Source organism: Rhinolophus ferrumequinum, chromosome 25 (genome assembly GCF_004115265.2).
Source record: "Rhinolophus ferrumequinum isolate MPI-CBG mRhiFer1 chromosome 25, mRhiFer1_v1.p, whole genome shotgun sequence".
NCBI classification, from domain to species: domain Eukaryota; kingdom Metazoa; phylum Chordata; class Mammalia; order Chiroptera; family Rhinolophidae; genus Rhinolophus; species Rhinolophus ferrumequinum.
The window spans coordinates 30,120,429-30,143,008 of record NC_046308.1 but is presented as its reverse complement, the minus strand read 5'-3'; the positions used below and the strand labels follow the sequence as shown (position 1 = coordinate 30,143,008).

Here is a 22,580-nt window from a genome sequence, read left to right as displayed (position 1 = left end):
TTTGATCTCTGCCCACCTTCCCAGGTCATTTTGTGTCACTCCTTAGCTACAGCCTACGCTCTGCAACCTACTGCTTTAGTCATCAGACATTTCAAGTTTTGGAACATGCCAGTTATTTCTTGCTTCAGGGCTTGCTTTAGTACGTACTATTCCTTCTGCCTTTTCTCCATTTTTACTTCTTATTTTTAAAAATTCCCATTTATTTTCCTCCAGGTTTTTCATTTTGAAAATTTGTAAGCATATGGAAAAGTTGAAAAACAATACAACAAACATTCATATAATTTTCAACCCTATATTTATGACACAACTGCTTTAATCAGGCCTCATTTTATGTATCATTCATTAGCGATCCCTTTTCTGGTATAACTCTCTTTACAGTTTTTTTCAAGTTAATTTCCTTATAGTACTTAAGAGAGTTGAATATTATCAATCTGTTTACCTATTTATTTTCTCTCTATCTCACTGGACTGTAGGCTTCTCATAGACATAGTTATCTCCTCCCTCCTTTCCCCCTGTATTCCAATTTGAGTTGACCACATTTTAAGCACTCATTAAATATCTGTTGCCTGATCTGTATATAGTTGTACCTCTATTCTTTTCAGATGGACACTTTAACCCTGAGGTGGTCAAGTATCGGCAGCTATGCTTCAAGTCACAGTACAAGCGATACCTCAACTCTCAGCAGCAGTATTTCCATCGGCTGCTAAAGCAGATTCTGGCTTCCCGGAGTGTAAGTTATGCTGGTAACTGGATATACAATGTGGACAGTGAACTCACAGATTTCATGACCTTAAGAAGTGTTTCAGTATACTTCAGTATACCAAGTACAAAAGACACCACTAAGAAAAAAATAATACCAGTTAACTAACCCATGGTACAATTAAGCTGTATCATTTTTTTCTTATGATCAGTTTTAAGATGTACTCTGATTTCAGAGATGTTAAAACATGAAAAATAAGGTACCTCTTAAAACTGATGAAATATTGTAGCTTAAGTATTTACGTAAGTGGCTTTCAGATCCATCCTGGTTTATTAAGAGGACCAGGTTGCTCAGGAATCGATGTGTGAGAGTGTGTGGGCCTCGAATGCCCTGACGGATATGTAGTGCACTAAGCTTAGTGGTCCCTGGGGCCAGACCAGCCTGGTAATTCTTTGAGGCAAAGTTGTTCTGCTGTAAGTAGTTTAAACTTCAGTATGGAAATATTTGGGTGTCTCATATAATAAGTATTCATTCTCGATGGAACAGTTCAGCACTCAGATTTAGCATTTTTGCCATGTAATAATCAATATAGGCCCTTTTTATTTGGACATATTCATATACGTGCATTTCTTTATGATCTGGAGAGAGGGAATGGCACTTGTTAAACAATGAAGAGAAGAAAATGGGGACTGAGAGAATGTACCAGAACAAGCTTTGGATGATGACGTGTACCCCCATCTGATCTCTTCTTAGGACCTACTGGAAATGGCCCGGCGGAGTGGCCCAGCCCTTCACTTCCGGCAGAAGCGCCCTTCACCATCCCGCACACCTGAAGAGCGGGAATGGCGAACCCAGCAGCGCTACTTAAAGGTCTTGAGGGAAGTGAAGGAGGAGTGTGGTGACACAGCATTGTCATCTGATGAAGAGGGTGAGTGTCCTTGGTTACTTGGGTAGCTTAGGTGTTGGAATTACACAAGCAGCCTGTTGTTTGGTTGGAGCCAGTGGTAGCCATTTTCCTCCCCAGCCAGGAAGCCATCCCAGTTGTTTGTCTGGGGCAGGGCGGGAGGTGGGTAGTGGGACTCAGAACCCATTGGTCTTTGGGCACAGACATGCCTATTAGGTGGGACATGACTGCGTGCCTTTTTTACCCTTGATGCTTAAGCGGCACTTGAATTTAGATGAGATGTATCCCTGCATGGCAGGGCTCTCCACAGTAGGCCTTGTCTGGTCCTATTGTGCCACTTGAGAGAACTGCTTTTCCCCTTACAGGCGAGTAGTAGTGACTGTTGGCCTGCTGCAATGCGACCCCATCACGTCTCTCTTCCTGGAAGAGCTGTTTATATGACCTAAGTGTGCTCCAGTTCGTCTGGGGAAGGGTCAGAAAGGAATGGTGGAACCCTGGCCTCATGTTGTTGGCTTACCCTTGTTGAACCCAAATGGCCACTTACCCAATCTCCCCTATTGGAGTCCACAGCCACGTTGGATTTACAAGAAAAATTTTCTTTTGAAGATCTCAGCTCATGGCTTCCGAGCTCTCCAGCGCGTTCTCCTAGCCCTGCGGTGCCCCTGAGGGTGGTGCCCACGCTTTCAACCACGGATATGAAAACTGCAGGTGAGAACTGAGCTGATGCTGTGGACATTCTGGGAAATCTGGATGTAGATCTGAGAACTCCCTTAGAGGGAGGTGGGTACTAGATTCTTACCTACCAGGAAAACAAAGCAATGTTCCTTAGAATTATGAGATTTGGAGAAGAGTTTGTACACTTCCACTTTTTTTACAAATAGGCCTTCCTTCCATCCTTTGCTTTGAAAGTTTTTCAGCTGGTATTTTGGGCTAAAGCAGAATCTTAAAATAGTAATACTAAGGGACCGTTCAATAATAGAACAAAAGGGGTACCAGAGCCATAGGAATTTCTTAAAACATGTATGAAATTAGAGAAGAATTTTTAATTGGGATAGGAATCAAAGAAGAATGTTAAGAACCTTTCATGTGTTTTAGGAGCAGCTGAGTAACTGAAGTAATTATTATTGACCATTGTATAGCAAACTGAAGAGTTGGTTCTGTGATGTTTTAAGATTGTTGGTACTTGTAGTATATAGGAGTCAGAAGGGAAACTCAGAGAAATATCTTATTTTCAAATATCACAATTGACCATAAAGATTTAAATTTCAGCCTTGTGTTAGTGAATGACCTAGTCCATGTGGTTTGGTTCATTTCCTCTCAGATAAAATAGAACTGGGGGACAGTGACCTGAAGATAATGTTAAAGAAGCACCATGAGAAGCGGAAACATCAACCAGTAAGATTGGGGGCGGGGTGTGAGTGGTCATTAGCAGTTACAGTCTAATATATCTGGATTGGCTATTGTAAGGAAGATAACAGGTAGTCGCTACCTCATTTCTGCTTCCTTTCCTTATTGTTAGGGGACAAGAGCAGCCAGAGAGACTAGTTAACACCAAAGATGTGAGAAGAAGACACATGCTTTGACTTTATGAGGCATGCTTGACACAGTGTCTGATTTAATCTTTATAATAAGACTGGTATATGAAGCATCATATCCATTTTACCAGTGCTCAGAGAGGTTAAGGAGCTTGTCCTCAGCCATGTAGCTAGTAAGTGGCAGAGCCAGGAGTCAGATCCTGTGCTCTTTCCACTTTTTACCATTTCTGTTACTCCACTGAATCAAGGTAATGACAATGCAATTAAGTCAGTGAGCAGAGTGGAGGAAGAAAAGGCAGTCCATCTAAGGCAGAGTGGTGAGGTGGGAAGGTCCCACACTCGAAGTCAGAACTGACTTCTATCTTTTCCACTTACCATGGTAACTGGGCAAATCCCTTAACTTCTCTGAAACCCGTTTTCAGACTGTAGAATAGAATGATACTTAACAAGACTGTTTGAAGAGCACCTTAAGTAAGGAATGCAAAATTGCTTTATAAACTAAATGCCATACAATAGAAAGGTTGGAACTGGGTTCCCCTATGCCCCATTATGAAGAGCAGTTTTTATCTCTGTATATTTTTAATTCAACATGATTTCCTCAAGTGCATGTAACATGTAATTATCTGTTAGATAAATTGGCAAAGCCCCCAGTTTTAGCTCCATTTTCGGGCTTCCATAATAAATTTCCGAATATCGCATCTAGGATCACCCGGACCTTTTGACGGGGGACCTGACTCTGAATGACATCATGACTCGAGTAAATGCTGGCAGGAAAGGTTCTCTAGCAGGTAAGTGATGTCCTCTGTAGGTAGTCATCATCTTAATATGGTGTTAAACTATGCGAGCCTGTGTACATGTTGTAAAAATAAATGAAATCACAGCTTTCTTCTGGCTGATAACCTTTTATTGTTATTGCCTCTAATGGATTTATAGGTAGAAAATGAGTATAAAGTCAGAACAATAGATCATTGGCTCCTTAGTGTTAAAATTAATTTGTAAATCACTGGTTTTAGTAAAAAACAAAAACTAACTAAATGTCTTATTTTTGAGACTTTTCTTTCTTTTACGGATGGGCCTTTGGGAAAATATGCAAAGATCCCTCACTTGCAGTTTTTGACTTACGTTGCTTTTTCTTCCTAGCCCTATATGACTTGGCTGTCCTTAAAAAAAAGGTTAAAGAAAAAGAGGAAAAGAAGAAGAAGAAAATAAAAATGATCAAATCAGAGACGGAGGATTTGGCTGAGCCCTTAAGCAGTACTGAAGGGATCCCACCTCTGTCACAGGCTGCATCTCCACTGGCAGTACCTGCTATCAAGGAGGAGTAAGTGAGCAACAGGGATTGCTGCACAAGGGTGAAAGGTGTCGCTGAGGGCTGTGCCCAGTACTGGTGCTTGGTGTGATCTGGTTTGTGTGGAGCCTGTAAGGCCTGAGCCCTGGGGGCCTTGTTAGGGAAGGTGTGTAGTGTCGTCCTTTATTGAACTTTCTTTATGACTGCCTGGAGGCCAATCTAGAGATACGTTCTTCGTCTTTTTTGTTCTTACATTTTTTTCTTCACTTATTAGGCCTCTTGAAGACCTCAAGCCTTGCCTTGGAATCAATGAAATATCTTCCAGCTTCTTCTCTCTTCTATTAGAGATCTTGCTGCTGGAGGGGCTGTCTAGCCTTCCTGTGGTAAGAGTTTTGGAAAACTCAGTTTTCAAATTGTAGAAATCTTTAGTGGTCTATAGCTTGAGAAGCAGAACTCTGGGTCCCTCCCAAAGTCCTGCAACCACCTTGTTTTGTGGCTTGGGCAGACTTGGAGAGAAATACCCCTGCTTCTCTGCGCATTCGTGGAATTGCTGGTGTGGCACAAAAGTCTAACTCAGTTCTCCCTTTACTTTCCCACAGCTAGAGGAGCGGGTTTTGGATTGGCAATCATCTCCAGCCAGCTCCCTCAACAGCTGGTTCTCTGCGGCTCCCAACTGGGCAGAGTTGGTGTTACCAGCCCTGCAGTATCTTGCTGGAGAAAGCCGTGGTAAGGTCCTTTTTTCTGTAGGGTCAGTATGTTTTTTTCCCCCTTTGTCTAATTAATTCTTACAGTGAACTGCAGCTTTACTGGTTAAAGCCATTCTGGCTTTGTATAATGCCATGCGTTTCCTGGAGGTCTCTGCTATCCTGATACACTATGAAACATTTAGAAGTTATCTCAGAGTTCAGGGATGTTAGTTATTCTGAGGTTAGCACTCTCTGACCTGTGTGGCTTGTTTATGTAATCCATTTTTTACAGCTATACCTTCCAGTTTCTCTCCATTTGTTGAATTCAAAGAGAAAACCCAGCAGTGGAAATTGCTTGGTAAGTAATTCATATTACCTTCCCATAACACTAGGTTTTCGTTCTCTCATTTCCTCCGCTGAGCTTTTTTTGCTTTCCATTCAGTAGTATATATAGCCCAGTAGAAGTTTGAAAACGGCAATATTAAATCTTATGTTACTCAGTAAAACACTCCTTCAAGGCCCTTTTGATATGGTCTGAATTTCACCTTCCTCCCCTCCCCCCATTGGATTTTGGCTCACCGAAGCTGAGGTAGAATAGCCCTTCTATTACGGTGCATTCTCGTACAGGCTAAATTTAAATCTGCAGGGGTATTTTACAATAGAATCAACATTTATATTAACTGTCCCTATGGTTTTAGATTAATTTGTAGTAATATAGTTATTTTTCTTGTAAAAATGAGCTTTGCTCCTGAGGATAATATGCAGCAAGATGTTGAACAGCTCTGACGAAGGAACAGTTCTTTCTAAGGAACAGGATCCTTATTTTTGTTTTAAGTTTATAAAGTTCCACTTACTGTGTAAGTTGTAGTAACATGCACCTGAAATAATTCGGTGACTGTTACCTGGTGATGGTGATAAGGAAAATTGAGTGTTGAATTCCTATTGAAATTCCCAAACCTTTTTCTTTACTCTCTCTCGAGTGGTCTAGGAAGGGATACGTGGAAGGAAAGTTGTGAAAGCAGTCAATTCTTCCATTCTTATAACATTTATTCAGCTTTTAGGTGTCAGGCACTGTGTTAGGTGCTGGGAGATACAGTGGTTTGCTGGTTACAGACAGCGTGCTCCCCTCGTGGTATTTAAGGTTTGTTTGGGAAACATAGTCATTCAAAGGAAATAACAGACTTACACATTCTGTAAGGGAAAAGTACCAGAAAGGATGGAAATTATGACGCATTGGTCTACACCTACTACAGAGTCGAGGACAGCCTTTCTGAGGAAGGAACATGTGAGCAGAAATATTAATGATGATTAGGAAGGAGCAAGGCAGATGAAGGGGAAGGGCGTTCCAGGTGGAGGAAGCAGTGTTGGTCAGTGGTGTCAGGGAAGATTCGGTTAGAAAAGATCATACAAGCCTGCGTAGAGATGATGATAATCTGGACCCAGGTAGAGAGAATGGATAAATTTCAGACAGTTTTAGGTGGTAAAAGCCACAGGACTTGGTTATGAATTGGATATGGGAATGAGGGAAGAGTGTTGTCACACATCACTGTGCTAGATTTGTATCCAGTGGATCAGGGTGCCGTTGGTTGAGGTAGGCAGCTGTGGAAGACAGTCCAGACTTGGGTGAGGGTGAAGATCACGAATTTAATTTTGGATATGCTGAGTCTGAGCTGCCTTTGAGGCAGTTGAGTGGAGATATTGAATAGGCAGTAGGACATTAGGGTTTAGAATCCAGACCAGAGAGTCAAGATAGAGCTGTTGGCATATATACAGTATTTAAAGCCAAAGGCATAGGGCGAAAGTGTTAAGTGAGGAGACAAGAGGGCCTCGGACTAAGCCTGGAGAAACTCTGAAGCAGAAGGGGCTGAGTGGGAGAGCATATGGAGAGGAAGTGACTACAGAGTTTGGAGGAAACCATGAGATAGTTGAATCTTGGAAGCCAAGGAATGAGAGTCAAGAATTGGGAAGTGGTCGTTAGTCTTGATTGCTACCAAAAGGTTCAGTAATATGGAAAGTACGGATTTGTTGATGTAGAAGGAATGATGAATTTCTTGTAGGAGTGATTCCTTATCAGAATGACGAGCAGTAAGGACAGTGGTGAGCTGAAAGCTAATGGCTTGAAATCAGCCATAGTGGGACTCTTAGGCCAGGGGTGGCAAACCTTCTAGGACTGGGTGTTAAGTGTTCTAAGCTTGTGGGCCAGATGCTTTCTGTTGCAACTACTCAGCCCTGCCATCATACTGCAAAGCAGCTGTAGACAGGATGTAAGTGAATGGACATGGCTGTGTGCCCATAAAACTTTGTTCACAAAAACAGGGTGGCCAGTTTGCTGACCCTTAATGTGTACCATGGAAATCTGCAAATGCTACCAGTCAGGGCCCCCTTTCTTGCAGCTAGTTAGACATTTACTGGCACACCACTGGTTAAAGAGACAGTGAATCTCATTAACCTAAAAATAAAAGGCCTTTCAAAGTGAGAGGCAACAAACATTTATTTGAGATCAAAGAAAGAATAGTTATTCTGGAAGCACTGATTTAGGCAGAAGCCCAGATGATGTTCCAGTTAGGAGACGAAGGCAGTGGGTATTTATGGTAAAAGGAAGGGGACCAATTACACCAATAGTGGGCGTTTCTATTGGTGCAGATAAGCTAACATAGTGACGCTAATTTTTTTTTAATTGAAACTTATTGGGGTGACAATGGTTAGTAAAATTACATAGGTTTCAAGTGTACAATTTGGTAATACATCATCTATATGTCACATTGTATGTTCACCATCCAGAATCAGTTCTCCTTCCATCACCATATATTTGACCCTGTAGCGACACTAATTTTGAACAACATCTTTAATTTTCATTCTGGTAGTCATCAGTACAGTAGCCATAGTAACTGCTTTCTTGTTATCTTTACAAACAGTTCTTTGGGCACAATATTTAGGCCCAGTCCAAAGGTTATTTTGCCCTGTTTGAACATTCCAAAGGTTTGAGGCATAAAGACCTACAAGGCAGTTCCTCTGGCATTGCAGTGCTGGCTCCATTTTAAAGTGGCTCCATTATTACTTTTTTAACAATCTAAATAATTTTTTCTAGAGGTATAGCAGGGGAGGAAAGGATAGTAAGGGGAACTTACGGTTAAGACAGGTATTTTTTGAAATGAGAGAAACTTTGAGTCTAAGTGTTGATGGAAAGGGTACAGTGAAAAAGAAGGAAGTTGAAAATACAGGAGAGAAGGGGAAATTTATCATATAAATTCCTGAGACAAGGGGAAGGGCTTGGCCTTGGATGGCAGGAGGCAGTATATTTCTGAAAATAGGAAATAATGGATATACAGCAGTAGGCTTGTAGGTTTTGTTGTGGAAAGTGAGGGAGTTTGGTCTGATGACTTTTCTGTTAAAGTAGAAGGTGAGAGGTGAGGTTCTGTTGTGAATGAGAAGGGAGGTTGAAAAGATGAGGAAACAGTTATTGTGGAGCATGGGAAAACCAGCTTGACCGGAGACAGTATTAGGTTGCTGGGTGGTGTTGGGGCCATTGGAGGCTGCTGGTCCTTCACTTATAGTGGCATTCCCTACCGTTCTGTGTGTCTCTGACAGCCCTCAGCTGTCCGAGCTGAAGCACGGAGGATATGTTAATAGATAGTTCAGGATTTGAGTTTTGCTAGATTGGAACGATGCAGATAAGACAGCAGAGGTATTAAGTATTACTGTATTGGTAAGGCTGTCATTGAAATGATGGCCATAGGCTCTGAACCGAGTAGGGAGAGAAGTGTGAAGGAAGGGGGCAAATGGGACTGAGAAGTGGACTAGCAGTTCTGTTGAGGCCCAGTCGTGTTTTGGTGGGAGTCAACAAGCAAGGAAGACTGGATGATTACGGTGGGGGCGGGCAGAATGTATGGATTAGTAGAAAGGTTCTCAACCCTGGCTGTGTATTGCAACTAGTTGGGGAACTTTTTAAAAATACTGACGCTTAGGCCTTACCCACGGAGGTCTGATTAATTGTTCGGGTGGAACCTGAGCCTTGGCATTTTAAAAGTTCCCACGTGATTCTTATTTGGAGCCAGGGTTAGGCATGGATTAGGCAGTGGATTAGGCATTGTGAAGACGTAGCAGTTTTAGGTAAAGACAGAGTCCAGTTGTGATTGTGGGAGGGAGTGGTTGGGGTGGAGTTAGAGGTAGGAGGTTACTGAGGTCACAGAACTGGCGTTAGGATATTGGATGGACCATCTGTGTGGATGTGGCGGTTACTCAGCATGATGGCAGGAAGTGGACCGGTGAGCAACAAGGTGGGCACGCGTTCTGTGGGGAGGAGTGACTAGGTCAGCCTGCGAGGAGTAGGGGACAGGGTGGGTAAGGTGGATGGTAAGAGCCTGAGGGACCAGGCTTTTGTTTCATTTCGATTTTCTAGAAGAGCTGGAGAGAGTCTGGCATCAGTTATGGGGTTGAGGGAGAAACCCAACTCTGAGGGACATGGCTGTGAGAGAATAAATAGCCAGCACACCATAAGGAAGTGGGAGGGCTATTATGAGAAGAGGATTAGGCTGTAGGAGGATTTACTGATTATGAAGTAGTGTTTCTAAAAGGCAGAATGGGAGTAAGAGGAGTTGACTCAGGGTAGGAAAATTCAGAGCTTACTGGGATGGTGGTATTGTGCATTGAGGAGTGAAAACAGTTTAAGAGACCTGGTGAGGTCACCTCAGCAGCCTTTGAGAAGGGTAGGTCGTGAGGGCACCTTCTTCACCCAGGCAGACCTGGGTGACGTTGGTCTCTGTGGCTTCTAGTCTGGGCAGGAGAGAGAGGTACCATCGTGTAGTAAGTGCTACAGTAGGAGTCTGAACAAAGTGATAGGGGAGGTGGGCACAGAGGCAAAGTGCTCATCTCTTTTAAGGTCGGTCAGGTGGAGTCATGCTTTTCCCTGGTCTCGGGGCCTTCTTTTTGTTGTGCTCTGATAGAATGCCTTTGTACCCCTAGTAGCTGGAAGGAGCCTTTTTTGACCCTCAAGAATAGGACTTCCCTAGGTTAAGCTTTCATAACATCCTTTGTGACACTGACCACTTTTAGATTTTATTTAATATGTGCTCTTTCCTCACTTGACTATAAACTCCATGAGGGAAGAGACTGAATTCACAAATAACCCTTGCCTAGCATGCAGCGCCTGACCCACACTGGCTACTCAACAAGTACCTATTGAATGAGTGATTCAATTAGAGATGGTCCAAGAGTGGTAGTCAGGCAGACAGTGTTGGGAGGGCAGTACAGGCTGAGGGGATAGTGTGTGCAAGGATCATCTCTGTGGGTCCTCATATGTTCTCTCTGGCACCGGTACAGCAAGTAAGGAGAAAGTAGGATTCTGAGTAATACCTTAAATTGGTTTATTTTTATCATTATTGTTTGCCTTTTAATTCTTGTAATAGGCCAGTCCCAAGATAATGAAAAGGAATTAGCTGCACTCTTCCAACTGTGGCTAGAAACTAAAGACCAGGCCTTCTGTAAGGTATGGTTTTTAAGACATACCAGATTTTACTGAGTTCCCAGAGTCCTTAAATTAGCCAAAATTCTTTAGTCCATTTACCTGTTAATATTTTCCTTTTCTCCAGCAAGAAAATGAAGACAGTTCAGATGCCACAACACCTGTTCCTCGGGTGTGAGTATAATACTATAATGGTGGGTGGTATCCTGTGAAACCATAGTTTAAAGTACTGCCGTGATTTTTCTAACCTTTTTTTTTTGACTAAGGAAAGGGTTTATTTATTGAAATGGTACCATAGTAAAAAGAAGGGAGCTTTCTAGTTTTTCTAACATTTCTTAGTGTGTTAGAGCTGTAATAGACTTCAGAGATCCTAGAGGTCCACTGATTTTTTACCTGCCTCAACATACCTGAGGAAGGCAACACCCCCTCCCCCACCCTCCTACCCGCTCCAGCCCCCCAACCCCCTACCCCATCAGTAAGAGGAGCTCCCTGAGCAAAGGATTCTGATGGGGGAGGGGATTGTGTAGTAGTCTTTGAGGGGCATGTGATCTACCTTGTAGGTGGGCATACTTTTTCCCCTGAATTCCCCTCCTTCATTTCCCATTTGAGAATGATTCATCTAATCCATCTTCTGTGTTTTACCTATAAAGAAATTGAGGCATGAAGGTAAGTGGCTTGCTGAAGGTTAGTGACAGGACACAGGCTAGAATTTAGGTCTCTCGACCTCTAGTCCTGAGCTCTTTATATCACATCATCTCATGTGACTGTTTCTAGTCTGGTATGGTTCTTTTCTAGCTTTGTTGAGATAGAATTGATGTATAACATTGTGTTTATTTGATAACATGCATTTATTGTGAAATGTTTACCACAATAAGGTTGGTTAACATCCATCACCTCACAATGATTACCAGTTTTTTTGTGTGTAGTGAGAGCATTTAAGATCTCTCTCAGTAATTTTCAAGTATATAAAACAATATTGTTAACTGTAGTCACTGTGCTATATACATTAGATCCCCAGAATTTACTCATCTTGTAAGTGGAAGTTTGTACCTTTTAATCAACATCTCCTCATTTCCCGCATCTACCAGCCCCTGGTAACTACCATTCTACTCCCTGTGTTTATGAGTTCAGCTTATTTTTAGATTCCACAAAATTCTTTATGTTCCAGAAGAACTGACTATGTGGTACGGCCCAGCACGGGGGAGGAGAAACGAGTTTTTCAGGAGCAGGTAAGAAATAGCTAGAACCCACTGTAAATCTCTGCATCTGTGAGGTCACACAGAGAGAGGCTCTCCTTGAGTCCAGATTCTTAGAGGAAATTCACACCTTTAACCGTAGATATTCTGTCGGTTGGGGGCAGAAATGGTGTGAAGAAAGGGGATGAGAAATGTTTTGATGACGTTTTCTTCTAGATAGCAAAATACATTTATATTTACCTCTTTGTCCCTTTGCTAGTGACGAGGGCTTTGGAGATTATCCTTTCCCCATTGTAGTTGGCTCAATATTCCTAGTGGAATAGGCTGTCTTCTTCTGGTTTTGATCTCTCCAGGTTGATCCCTTATTGTTTGGGAACTCTAGCAAGAACCCCACTAGTTCTGACTTACAAGCCACGTGCCTTTTCTCTTGATAGGAGCGTTACAGATACAGCCAACCCCATAAGGCGTTCACCTTTCGCATGCATGGCTTTGAGTCTGTCGTGGGGCCCGTGAAGGGCGTGTTTGATAAGGAGACCTCACTCAACAAGGCTCGGGAGCACTCCCTGCTGCGCTCTGACCGGCCTGCCTATGTCACCATCCTGTCTCTTGGTATGCTCACTTTTTTTTTTTCTAATTATCTGTGTTCCCTCCCACCCCACATCCCACAGGAAGGCTTTGAGGGTCAGGTGTAGCTTTAGGAAGCTTAGGAGTTTCGGAAGGGGGAATTCTACCCCCCAGAGATTTATCAGGAATGAGTGTTTCTTCCCTGAAGTTTTGTGTCATGAATGTCTTTGGCAGTCTGGTGAAACCTGTGGGCACCTTCTCAGAATTATGTCTTAAATTAAGTGCATAAAATAAAATGTATAGAGTTACAAAAGAAACCAATCATATTGAAATAATTATCAGAGTATTAAGACAAATTTGTGCAGAAATACATGTGTTTTTATTATATTAAATGACAAGCTCTAGCAGTAGGTCTTATAAGTTCTGTAACTTCCAAATAGTGATGAGTGGAAATGATTTATTTTGTATGCAGCAGTTGTAATATGATATGAAAATATCTGATTTCTCTTACAACATCACAGCACTGCCAATGCATGGTTTGTTACCTTTGTTTGTAATAATTCTAAGATACCATGGACTTTCAGTTTTGGCTAAGTGTGAGGAGTGTGTAGGAAACTGCCCCTAGAGGGCAGTGTCCACCCCAGTTCTGAGTCTGAGTAAGGTTGAAAAACACTCTCGGAACCTCACCCACCAGAGCGAGGGGAGGATAATGTTCCTCAGCAGAAGCCCCGTTTGACCCTTGGACTTTTCATTTTTTAATGTCATCAGTTCGCGATGCCGCAGCCCGGTTGCCTAACGGAGAAGGCACTCGGGCAGAGATCTGTGAATTGCTCAAGGACTCCCAGTTTCTTGCACCAGATGTCACCAGCACTCAGGTAGGATGGAGAAGAGATTAGTTTTGTTTTGTTCCAGAAGGGATTTAAGAAAAGTTACAAGGAAATATGAAATAATAGCATAAGTTTTTTAAAAACTGAAGAAGAGGAAAGAAGGATATCTCGAGAAATGCAAATAGTGATAACCTACGACTCTTGTTGTCAGTGAAGCACAGATTTGACTCTAACCTTTCCTTCAGCTTCTCCTAAAGGTCTTAGTTCACCATCTCCTTCAGGTGACAGCAATTCAGTCTCTCAGGAGTCTTAGTGTTTCCTGTCTTGCTAAGTGATACATAGTGAGTTACTGGCGCCACCAAGTTAAGATCTGTTTATCAGCTGTGACTTGCACCCAGTGATTTTTCCCCAGTGTCCAAGTCTGACTTGTCCCTGACCCCCTTTGTTGTGGTTCTTAGGTGAATACGGTAGTGAGTGGTGCCCTGGATCGCCTACATTATGAAAAAGACCCGTGTGTGAAATATGACATCGGACGAAAGCTGTGGATCTACCTGCATCGTGACCGGAGCGAGGAAGAGTTTGGTGTGTGAGGCCTCTGGGCAGTGTGTCCCCCTAGATTAAGGACGCTTCTGACTTTCTGACCCAGTTGCATTATGCTTTTCGTTGGCATTCAGGCAGGACAGGATTGTAAAGGCAGGACTTAGCCTACCAGTGAGGTCTTAGTAAAACCACCCTTGTTATGCTGAGGTTAAAGTGTTGCTGAATGTTACCACTCTTGTTTACAGAGCGGATTCACCAAGCACAAGCAGCTGCAGCTAAAGCCAGAAAAGCCCTTCAGCAAAAACCCAAGCCCCCATCCAAGGTGGTAAGTGACCTCCTGAGAGCACGTGGCTGAGTGGTTGGGGGATGGCAGCAATTAGGCCTTCCCTTCGCTCAGTGCATCAGGAGCCATAGAGACCATGCCTTGCTTGGTGGGCCTTCGTTAAATCTGCATGTGGATTTCTCTTCATCTTCTGCTTATAGAAGTCCAATAGCAAGGAGAGTTCAGTGAAGGGCCTCAGCAGTGGCCCTTCTGAGCAAAGCCAGATGAGCCTCAGTGACTCCAGCATGCCACCCACCCCAGTCACACCTGTGACCCCCACCACTCCAGCTTTGCCTGCCACTCCCATCTCCCCTCCACCTGTGTCTGCAGTCAACAAAAGTGGCCCTACTACTGTCTCAGAGCCAGCTAAATCTAGCTCAGGGTAAGCTCTTCTATTTCTTCCGTAGCTTTTTCCTTCCAGCGTCTTTTTTGTATGCATGCACTAAATTGGTTTTTTGTTTCCCCCGATTTTCCTCATAGCGTTCTTCTGGTATCTTCACCAACAATGCCACAGCTAGGAACAATGCTTTCCCCAGCTTCCAGTCAGACTCCACCAAATTCTCAGGCTGCTGCCCGTGTTGTGAGCCACTCTGGCTCATCTGGACTCCCCCAGGTGCGGGTGGTAGCCCAGTCTAGCCTTCCTGCTGTTACTCAGCAGTCAGCAGCGCCAGCACAGACACTGCCACCAATGTCAGCAGGACCACAGATTCGTGTTCCAGCCACTGCTGCACAGACCAAAGTCGTGCCCCAGGTAACCAGGGATGGCGAACCCAGAGGTGGGCTCATTTGTCCAGCGGGCAGTCTGGGTAAGGACAGAGGAACCTTACATTGTTGTTCCTGATGATGTTTATCACAACCACTCGTTTAATGTTCACAGCTGGGTTTCTGTAAGTTGTATTTTAAATGTTGGGGATCAGAACTTCAGAGAAGTTGAGTGATTTGCCCGGGATTGTAACATCAGGTTCCTTGTAGAGGTGGGATTAAAGCCAGACCTGTGATACTAAATCTCAAGTTCCTTCCACTGTGCCTCTCGTCTTAGCCATGCCACTAATTAGCTGTGTAATTTTAGAGAAAAGGCTTATCTTCTGCCCCATTTTCCTTTACTGTAAAAGGGGTATAATATCTGTCCTCAGTATGTAGGAATAAAATGAGATGTTAAATGTGAAAGCATTCTGAAAATTAAGATGTGCTACATAAATAGAAGAACTTGACAGCGTGCTTTTGGAGGTCATGAGCCTTAAGCACTGTTACATTAGATGTACTTATAGACGCACACTTCCTGGGTGGTGGCGTGCTGGACACAGCTTGGCATGCTTGTCTGCATCTTAGTGTCTAATTAAGCTCTTGGCCTCATACTCTGAACTAGACAGTAATGGCCACCGTTCCAGTCAAAGCTCAGACCGCAGCAGCCACCGTGCAGCGGCCAGGACCCGGACAGACGGGACTCACAGTGACAAGTCTTCCTGCCACAGCCAGCCCTGCGAACAAGCCAGCCACAAGTTCTCCCGGGAGCTCTGGTCCAAGTGCTTCCGCAGCCACAGTCATTCAGAATGTTACTGGACAGAACATTATCAAGCAGGTAGGTGGGATCCGACTCTTTGTCCCAAAGCAGAGGACAGTTGGAGATGTCAGTGATGGTGATCTTTGATCCTTAGTTCACAGGCATTTCAGGTCTGAGTTCCCACCAAGGGTAATGCAAGCTTTACAGATGACGAAGAGATTTCTTCTGTTCTTTTCCACCCAGTTTAGGATTTAGTAGCTGAGTTTCTGGATTTGGAGGAGACTCTCCATGAATCAATTTAGTTAAAATCCCATGGTATAAATTTATATACTTTATTGGCATTTCATTTTACCATTACTAAAAGCATATGTTTATATTTGTACTTTCTTGGTTGTAAGTATGCAAGGCTAACCATTGAACCTCAAAGAACTATTAGGCAAAACAGCAACTAGTACTGACAGGCATGGCGAATATATGCCTGTGCCTGTACTATGCTAAACATTTTATAGGTACTAAATAATTTAATCCTGCAATGCCACGGGGTATGCACTTTTGTTATTCCCATTTTACAGGTGAAGAAATGGAACCACAATGAAGTAACGTTATTATTTTTTTGGCATTAAGCAAATATTTATTGAGTGCTTTTTATATGCCAGGCCCTGTCCAAACTATTAGGAATTTAGTGGTGTATTACACAGACTAAGTCCCTCCTTTGTGGAGTTCATATTCCCATAGAGCTAGGGGACAAACAGGTGCTTCAGGGCAGGTGTGGTAGGGGCTATGAACATCAGTAAGCAGGGCAGGGGGAGAGTGCAGTGTGCTGTTTAGCTGGGGTGATCAGAGAAGGCCTGAGGAGCTGGCAGTTGAAAGATGAATGAGGTTGGAGAGTGTGCCCTAATGTGATTAGCTGGAGATAAAGCATTCCAGGAATAGGAGGAGCAAGTGAAAGTACCTTGAGTCAGGAATACATCTGAGGAGTAACGGAAAGCCATTGTGGCTGAGGCTTAATGAACAAGTGTGGAAGTGCTTGAGAGGTGCCAGTGGACTACTCACTGGATGTAGGTAGTAAGTGAACTTGACTGGGTCCAATGGATTAGTGGCTTTTTGGGAATGGGTTCAAAAGAGAATGCAAGGCAAGGAAATGGAGATAATGAGTATAGGTAATTTTTAGAGCAGTTTTGCTTTTGAAGAGAGCAGCGAACTCGGGCTAGAGTGGAGATGCTGAGTGGAGTAGAGCAGGGGGAGGGAGGTGTGGAGTAAAGCAAGTGTTTGTAGTGTTTTAGGATGGCAAATATTACAGCATGTTTGCGTTCTGATGGCAGCGGTCCAGTAGAGAGGGGAAAATGGCTCATGTGACAGAAAAAGTCCCTGAGGCTAGAAGGGTTGCATCTATTACATACAGGGAAGGTTGGCGCAACTATAAACAGACATTTTTGAGGCAGTTGGGGAAATGTGAATATATATTATTAGGTAATAATAGGTGATTATTTTTTAATTTAAAAAGTCCTTTTCTAGATTAGAGATGTATCCAGAAGTATTGATCAGCAAAATGATAGTATTGGTTTACTTTAAAATATCCCTGTCCCCCCCCCCAAAGTAGGGAAGGATGGACAAAATAAGATTAACGAAGCGAATCTTTGAAGCTGGGTGATAAGTATATAGATTTGTTACACTGTTCTTTTGTGAATGTTTATCATTTAAAAAACTAAAATGTTAGAAAAATATATGACACACACATACCCATGAAATGCAGGTTTGTGTAATGAACTGCGTAACCAGTGCAGCATTGCGAATCCTGTCGTCAGCGCTGTTTCTTCTCCACCCAGGTGGCAATCACTGGGCAGCTTGGTGTGAAGCCCCAGGCGGGCAACAGCATCCCACTCACAGCCACTAACTTCCGTATCCAGGGTAAGGATGTATTGCGTCTGCCACCCTCTTCCATCACCACAGATGCCAAAGGCCAGACTGTTCTGCGAATCACTCCGGATATGATGGCCACATTGGCCAAGTCCCAGGTTACTACAGTCAAATTGACCCAGGACCTCTTCGGGACAGGAAGCGGCACTGTAGGCAAAGGCATCTCTGCTACCTTGCACGTCACTTCCAATCCAGTCCATGCCACTGATAGCCCTGCCAAGGCCAGTTCAGCCAGTGCCCCTTCATCCACTCCAACAGGTACCACCGTGGTTAAGGTGACTCCCGACCTCAAGCCAGCAGAAGCCTCGAGTTCATCTTTTCGCTTGATGCCAGCACTTGGTGTGAGTGTGGCAGACCAGAAGGGGAAAAGCACAGTGGCCTCTTCAGAAGCCAAGCCAGCTGCCACAATCCGCATCGTGCAGGGCCTGGGAGTGATGCCTCCCAAAGCCGGCCAGACCATCACAGTTGCAACCCATGCCAAGCAAGGGTCCTCTGTGGCCAGTGGGTCTGGGACTGTTCACACTTCTGCAGTGTCCTTGCCCAGTATGAATGCTGCTGTGTCCAAGACTGTGGCTGTGGCTTCTGGGGCGGCCAGCACCCCCATCAGCATCGGCACCGGAGCCCCGACTGTGCGGCAGGTGCCTGTCAGTACCACGGTGGTTTCCACGTCCCAGGCTGTGAGTACCATTGGCGGTAAACAATAGCCCTTCACTTAGGGAACCTCTTTTCAGGAATGGAAATTGGAAGCCCTGTCTGTGTCACTTCATTTGACCCAAACAGGCTTATTTACTAATAGACTTTTTTTTTTTCCCCCAAGTCAAGTTGTTGTCCTTTCAGTCTTAGTTGTAGAGGGCGCAGCTCAGCTCCAGGTCCAGTTGCCGTTGCTAGTTGCAGGCAGTGCAGCCCACCATCCCTTGCGGGAGTCGAGGAATTGAACTGGCAACCTTGTGGTTGAGAGGATGCACTCCAACCAACCGAGCCATCCGGGAGCTCAGCGGCAGCTCAGCTCAAGGTGCCGTGTTCAATCTTAGTTGCAGGGGGCGCTGCCCACCATCCCTTGTGGGAGGTGAGGAGTTGAACCAGCAGACTTGTGGTTGAGAGCCCACTGGCCAATGTGGGAATCGAACCAGCAGCCTTTGGAGTTAGGAGCACGGAGCTCCAACTGCCTGAGCCACCGGGCCGGCCCATAGACTTTTCTTGTTTTACTTTGAAACAAATTTATGAAAGTAGTACTTGCATACATTCATAAAAAATAGTAAAACAATACAGAAGTACATAGAGTAAAACGTAAAACTTCTTTCACCACCCTCTAATTCTCCCTTTATGAGGGCTAATTATTGTTAGTTTTTGGCATTTATCCTTCTAGTTCTTTTCCTGAGCATATTCATATGTATATGTATACGTGTAGTTTAAAAAAAAAAAATCCCTATGAGAGACCTTAGTCTGTCTGTTGTTCTGTGATTTGCTTTATTTATTTAAAAATATGTGTTGGGGATCATTTTAAATCCACAGATGTGTTCTTTTTAATGATACCATGGTAGTCCATGGAAGGGATGTGCTTGAACCATTCTTCTATTAAAGGGTACGTTTTCACTGTTAGAAACCAGTGCTACAGTGAATGTTCGTGTGTGTATATACGAACATGTGTTACGTATTTCTGGAGCCGAGGTGCCTAGACTAGGCCACGGAGGTTACAGATGGAAAGTTTTGATACTCCAGCTGTGCTACCAAAAAAGCCATAGCAGCTTACACTCCCATCATGTAGGCTCCTGTTTACCCCCACCCTAACAAGTGCTGGTATCATGTCTTTTATAACTTAATGTAGCTGTCCTACTGGTGAAAGACAGTTCTTTTTCTGTTTTGTTTCCCTGATCTTCAGTGAAGTTGAGCATCCAATATGGAGATTGGTGGTGAATAAATCTTGCCAGTTTTCTGCTAGGGTATTTGCCTTTTTCATATTGCTTGACACCTTCTGGATGCTACTTCTTTGTGTGTGTAAATATTTTCTTCCACTCTGTCATTTTTAACCTTGTACATGGAGCCTTTTGATCTACAGGTATTTTATCTGATTAGATTTATCAGTATTTCTTTTATGGTTCCTAGGTTTTGTGTCTTGTGCCTTTCTTACGCCAGGGTTATAAAGGTATTAGCCTTTCTTTTCATAACATATTTTCAGAGTTTTAAAACTCATGCATTTGAAATACATTTTTGTGAGTGTGTGACATGTGGTAGAGATCTCATTTTATGTTCTTCAAATTATCCCAACGTCATTGACTAGTCTATCCCTTCCCCACTAACTTGAAATACTACATTTATCATAAACCAAATTCCCAACATAGGTGTGTTTCTGGATGTGTGCGTGTTTATTCTTTAGCCTTTAGAAAAGGAGCACTGTTTTGTATAGTGGGATGCATGTAGTGGGGACAGTATAAAACAGTTTTACTTTTCTAAGCAAACTACGTAGTAAAACCTCAGTGATTTCGATAAAAGCCAGAGTGACAGAGGAAGGAGGACATGCACATTAGTAAAACTGACCAGCCAACAAACCCTGGTATATAGTGTGGCTTACAACGACCATATCACAGAAGTTAAAATAAGGAAGAAAGGAACCGGCACTTACTTGATCCACTTTTGTTTCTCTTGAATCCTTCTTTTAGCACAGAAAGCTAGTATCCAGTGTCATCTACCCTGTTATAATCTAGCTGGATAAATATAACTGGAGAACATTTAGCGGGGCAGGAAGTGTTGAATTTTCTGTCTAGCCAGCTAGTTAGACTAGTTCATGAAGGGACAATTTCAGTTGATATACTGGTGGCCCAAAATGTTTTTAAGCAGCTAAGGCATTAAGAAAATAAAACCTCGGGGGCGGCTGGTTAGCTCAGTTGGTTGAAGTGCCATGCTCTTAACAACAAGGTTGCCAGTTTGATCCCCACATGGGCCACTGTGAGCTGCGCCCTCCACAATTAGATTGAAACAACTACTTGACTTGGAGCTGATGGGTCCTAGAAACACACACTTAAAATAAATTTAAAAAGTTAAAAAAAAAAAAAAGAAAAGAAAAAAGAAAAGAAAACCTTAAGTCAGTCTACCTGGAGGCACCATCTCTAGGTATTCTGTTGCCTGTTGACATCTTTTAAGTGCTTTCTAATGGCTGCAAATTGTGAGTCAACTGTGAGGCAGTTTTGCACCTGAATGCCTGACTTTGTTAGAACTGTCTTGCCCAGAGGAAATGTCAGTGCCTTTTCTTAGCATCCTATCAACCACCCCTCTTGAATCATTTTTAAAAATCAGATTTACATAGGATTTTACTGTATGTAATTTTATTACCAACCAAGCATTAAAAACCAGGCAACCTAAAACCAAGTGATGCATTGAAATCCCAAATGCTAGGTTTATTCAACTTTTTATACTTCTTAGGTATTATTAGCTTTGGGGTTGGACTTTTCACTTGGTTGAGCTTATTATTAGTGTCCCCTAACTAACCTCTCTTATCTCTGGGAGAAACCAAGATTCTGTTTCTGATGGTCTGGAGAATGTAATCTGTTCCTCATCTAGCATGCCCTGCTGTCTGCCCCCACCAGTGAGCCTGCGGTCCAGTGAAGCAGTACTTACGCGCTTAACGTATTAACTCTTGAGTGCCTCTGTCCTTTCTCACATTTGCTTCAAACAGTTGTTGAGTACCAAGTATCGGGGGTACACAGATGAGTAAGATCCTACCCTCTAAGGAGCTCAGACTCTTACTATGCTTAAGCAAACACACACTTTCCTTTGAGACTTAGGTACACATTTAATCCTGATGAGAACACTTATATATATGGTTGCTGCTGCTTTAGGCAGCATGAAAGAGGATAATAACAGATCAGGTGACCCCTAAATATAGTAAAGGAGCCCTTACCTATAGCCTATGAACTGCAGTTTCATGATGGCTCCCTGTGCCATACCTCAGGAATATTGGGAACCAGCAGATTACAGGGAATAAAATATCTGAGTGCTGTCTCCTCAGCTCTTACAGCTGTGGAGGTGACACTTGGTGGTTTTCTGATCTCCTATCCCATAAACTGGATTGCTTTTTCTCTCTAGGGGAAGCTGCCTACACGGATCACAGTTCCACTCTCTGTGATTAGCCAGCCTATGAAGGGCAAAAGTGTGGTCACAGCCCCCATCATCAAAGGCAACCTTGGAGCCAAGTAAGTGCTGTAGTGAGGGGTGGGCAGGGCTTCTGGGTGGCTCCCTGTCTCACACTGGGAAGGCGGCTGGTTTTCCTGGGATTCTGCTTTGAGACTTGTCCTTTGATGGGCTCATCAACAGGGTTTATTGAGCCCCTAGTATTGTTATAGGTGCGTTGGCTACAGCAGTGATTGAAATAGACAAAAATCCATGCTCTCTTCAAACTGATATTGTAGAGTGGGGAGAGAAATAATAAAGTAAAATACTATATGGGATGGTGAGACATACTATGGAGAAAAAGCAAGGAAGGATGGGAAGTACTGGGATGGGGTCAGATGGCAATTTCTAGTGTGGCTGCCAGGGAAAGAAGGCCTCGCTTAGACATTTCAGCCCAGTGGTGTGATAGGTCAGCGGGTGAAGGCTCATATGGGAGCCGGGGCTTCCTGTGGCCCTGACTTAAACAGGGATAAAAGGCGTGATGAAATCATTCTGATGGTCTCAAGGCAGCTGTTTTGGGGGAGAGTTTCTTGTCAGGAGCACACACCTCCCTGTCCATTACGCCCGCTGATGAAGATATGGATACCGGGGTCATTTTATCCAAAGCACTGGGAGTCTTTGGGCTTGTTCTCTTCTCCTGTCATGGGAAGGTTAGAAGCTGGAAGAAAGGTAGTCTCACCAGCTGGTTTCCATTTCAGTCCAGAATGCTGGAATTTCCCTGGGCACCAGACCTCCCTGTTTTCCTTCAACACATGGCCTCATTCCGAGCGGGAGGTAATACCCGTCCTGTCCTGTATTTCACTCCTGCTTTCCCTCCACAGCCTCAGTGGGTTGGGCCGTAATATCATCCTCACCACCATGCCAGCAGGTACTAAGCTCATTGCTGGTAATAAGCCTGTGAGTTTCCTCACTGCCCAGCAGTTGCAGCAGCTTCAGCAACAAGGTCAGGCCACACAGGTAAGGTCCAAGGCGAAC

General features: G+C 43.7%; 1 protein-coding gene across 6 annotated transcripts in view; it reads left to right on the top strand.

The window, feature by feature from the left end:
• Window positions 1-22,580, top strand: part of NFRKB (nuclear factor related to kappaB binding protein) — a 36,874-nt gene that overhangs the window by 10,609 nt on the left and 3,685 nt on the right. For 3 of the 6 annotated variants that reach the window (XM_033097453.1, XM_033097449.1, XM_033097450.1), the window contains exons 4-25: window positions 603-730; window positions 1,454-1,628; window positions 2,175-2,312; window positions 2,926-2,999; window positions 3,843-3,927; window positions 4,280-4,460; window positions 4,702-4,810; window positions 5,027-5,153; window positions 5,406-5,471; window positions 10,519-10,598; window positions 10,702-10,748; window positions 11,743-11,803; window positions 12,205-12,379; window positions 13,103-13,209; window positions 13,620-13,743; window positions 13,947-14,026; window positions 14,185-14,405; window positions 14,504-14,774; window positions 15,390-15,602; window positions 17,351-18,118; window positions 21,522-21,628; window positions 22,427-22,562. In XM_033097453.1, coding sequence (XP_032953344.1) covers window positions 603-730; window positions 1,454-1,628; window positions 2,175-2,312; window positions 2,926-2,999; window positions 3,843-3,927; window positions 4,280-4,460; window positions 4,702-4,810; window positions 5,027-5,153; window positions 5,406-5,471; window positions 10,519-10,598; window positions 10,702-10,748; window positions 11,743-11,803; window positions 12,205-12,379; window positions 13,103-13,209; window positions 13,620-13,743; window positions 13,947-14,026; window positions 14,185-14,405; window positions 14,504-14,774; window positions 15,390-15,602; window positions 17,351-18,118; window positions 21,522-21,628; window positions 22,427-22,562 — 3,473 coding nt within the window. The remainder of the gene's footprint in view (window positions 1-602; window positions 731-1,453; window positions 1,629-2,174; window positions 2,313-2,925; window positions 3,000-3,842; window positions 3,928-4,279; window positions 4,461-4,701; window positions 4,811-5,026; window positions 5,154-5,405; window positions 5,472-10,518; window positions 10,599-10,701; window positions 10,749-11,742; window positions 11,804-12,204; window positions 12,380-13,102; window positions 13,210-13,619; window positions 13,744-13,946; window positions 14,027-14,184; window positions 14,406-14,503; window positions 14,775-15,389; window positions 15,603-17,350; window positions 18,119-21,521; window positions 21,629-22,426; window positions 22,563-22,580) is intronic. The other 3 variants (XM_033097454.1, XM_033097451.1, XM_033097452.1) reach the window with 3 other exon arrangements.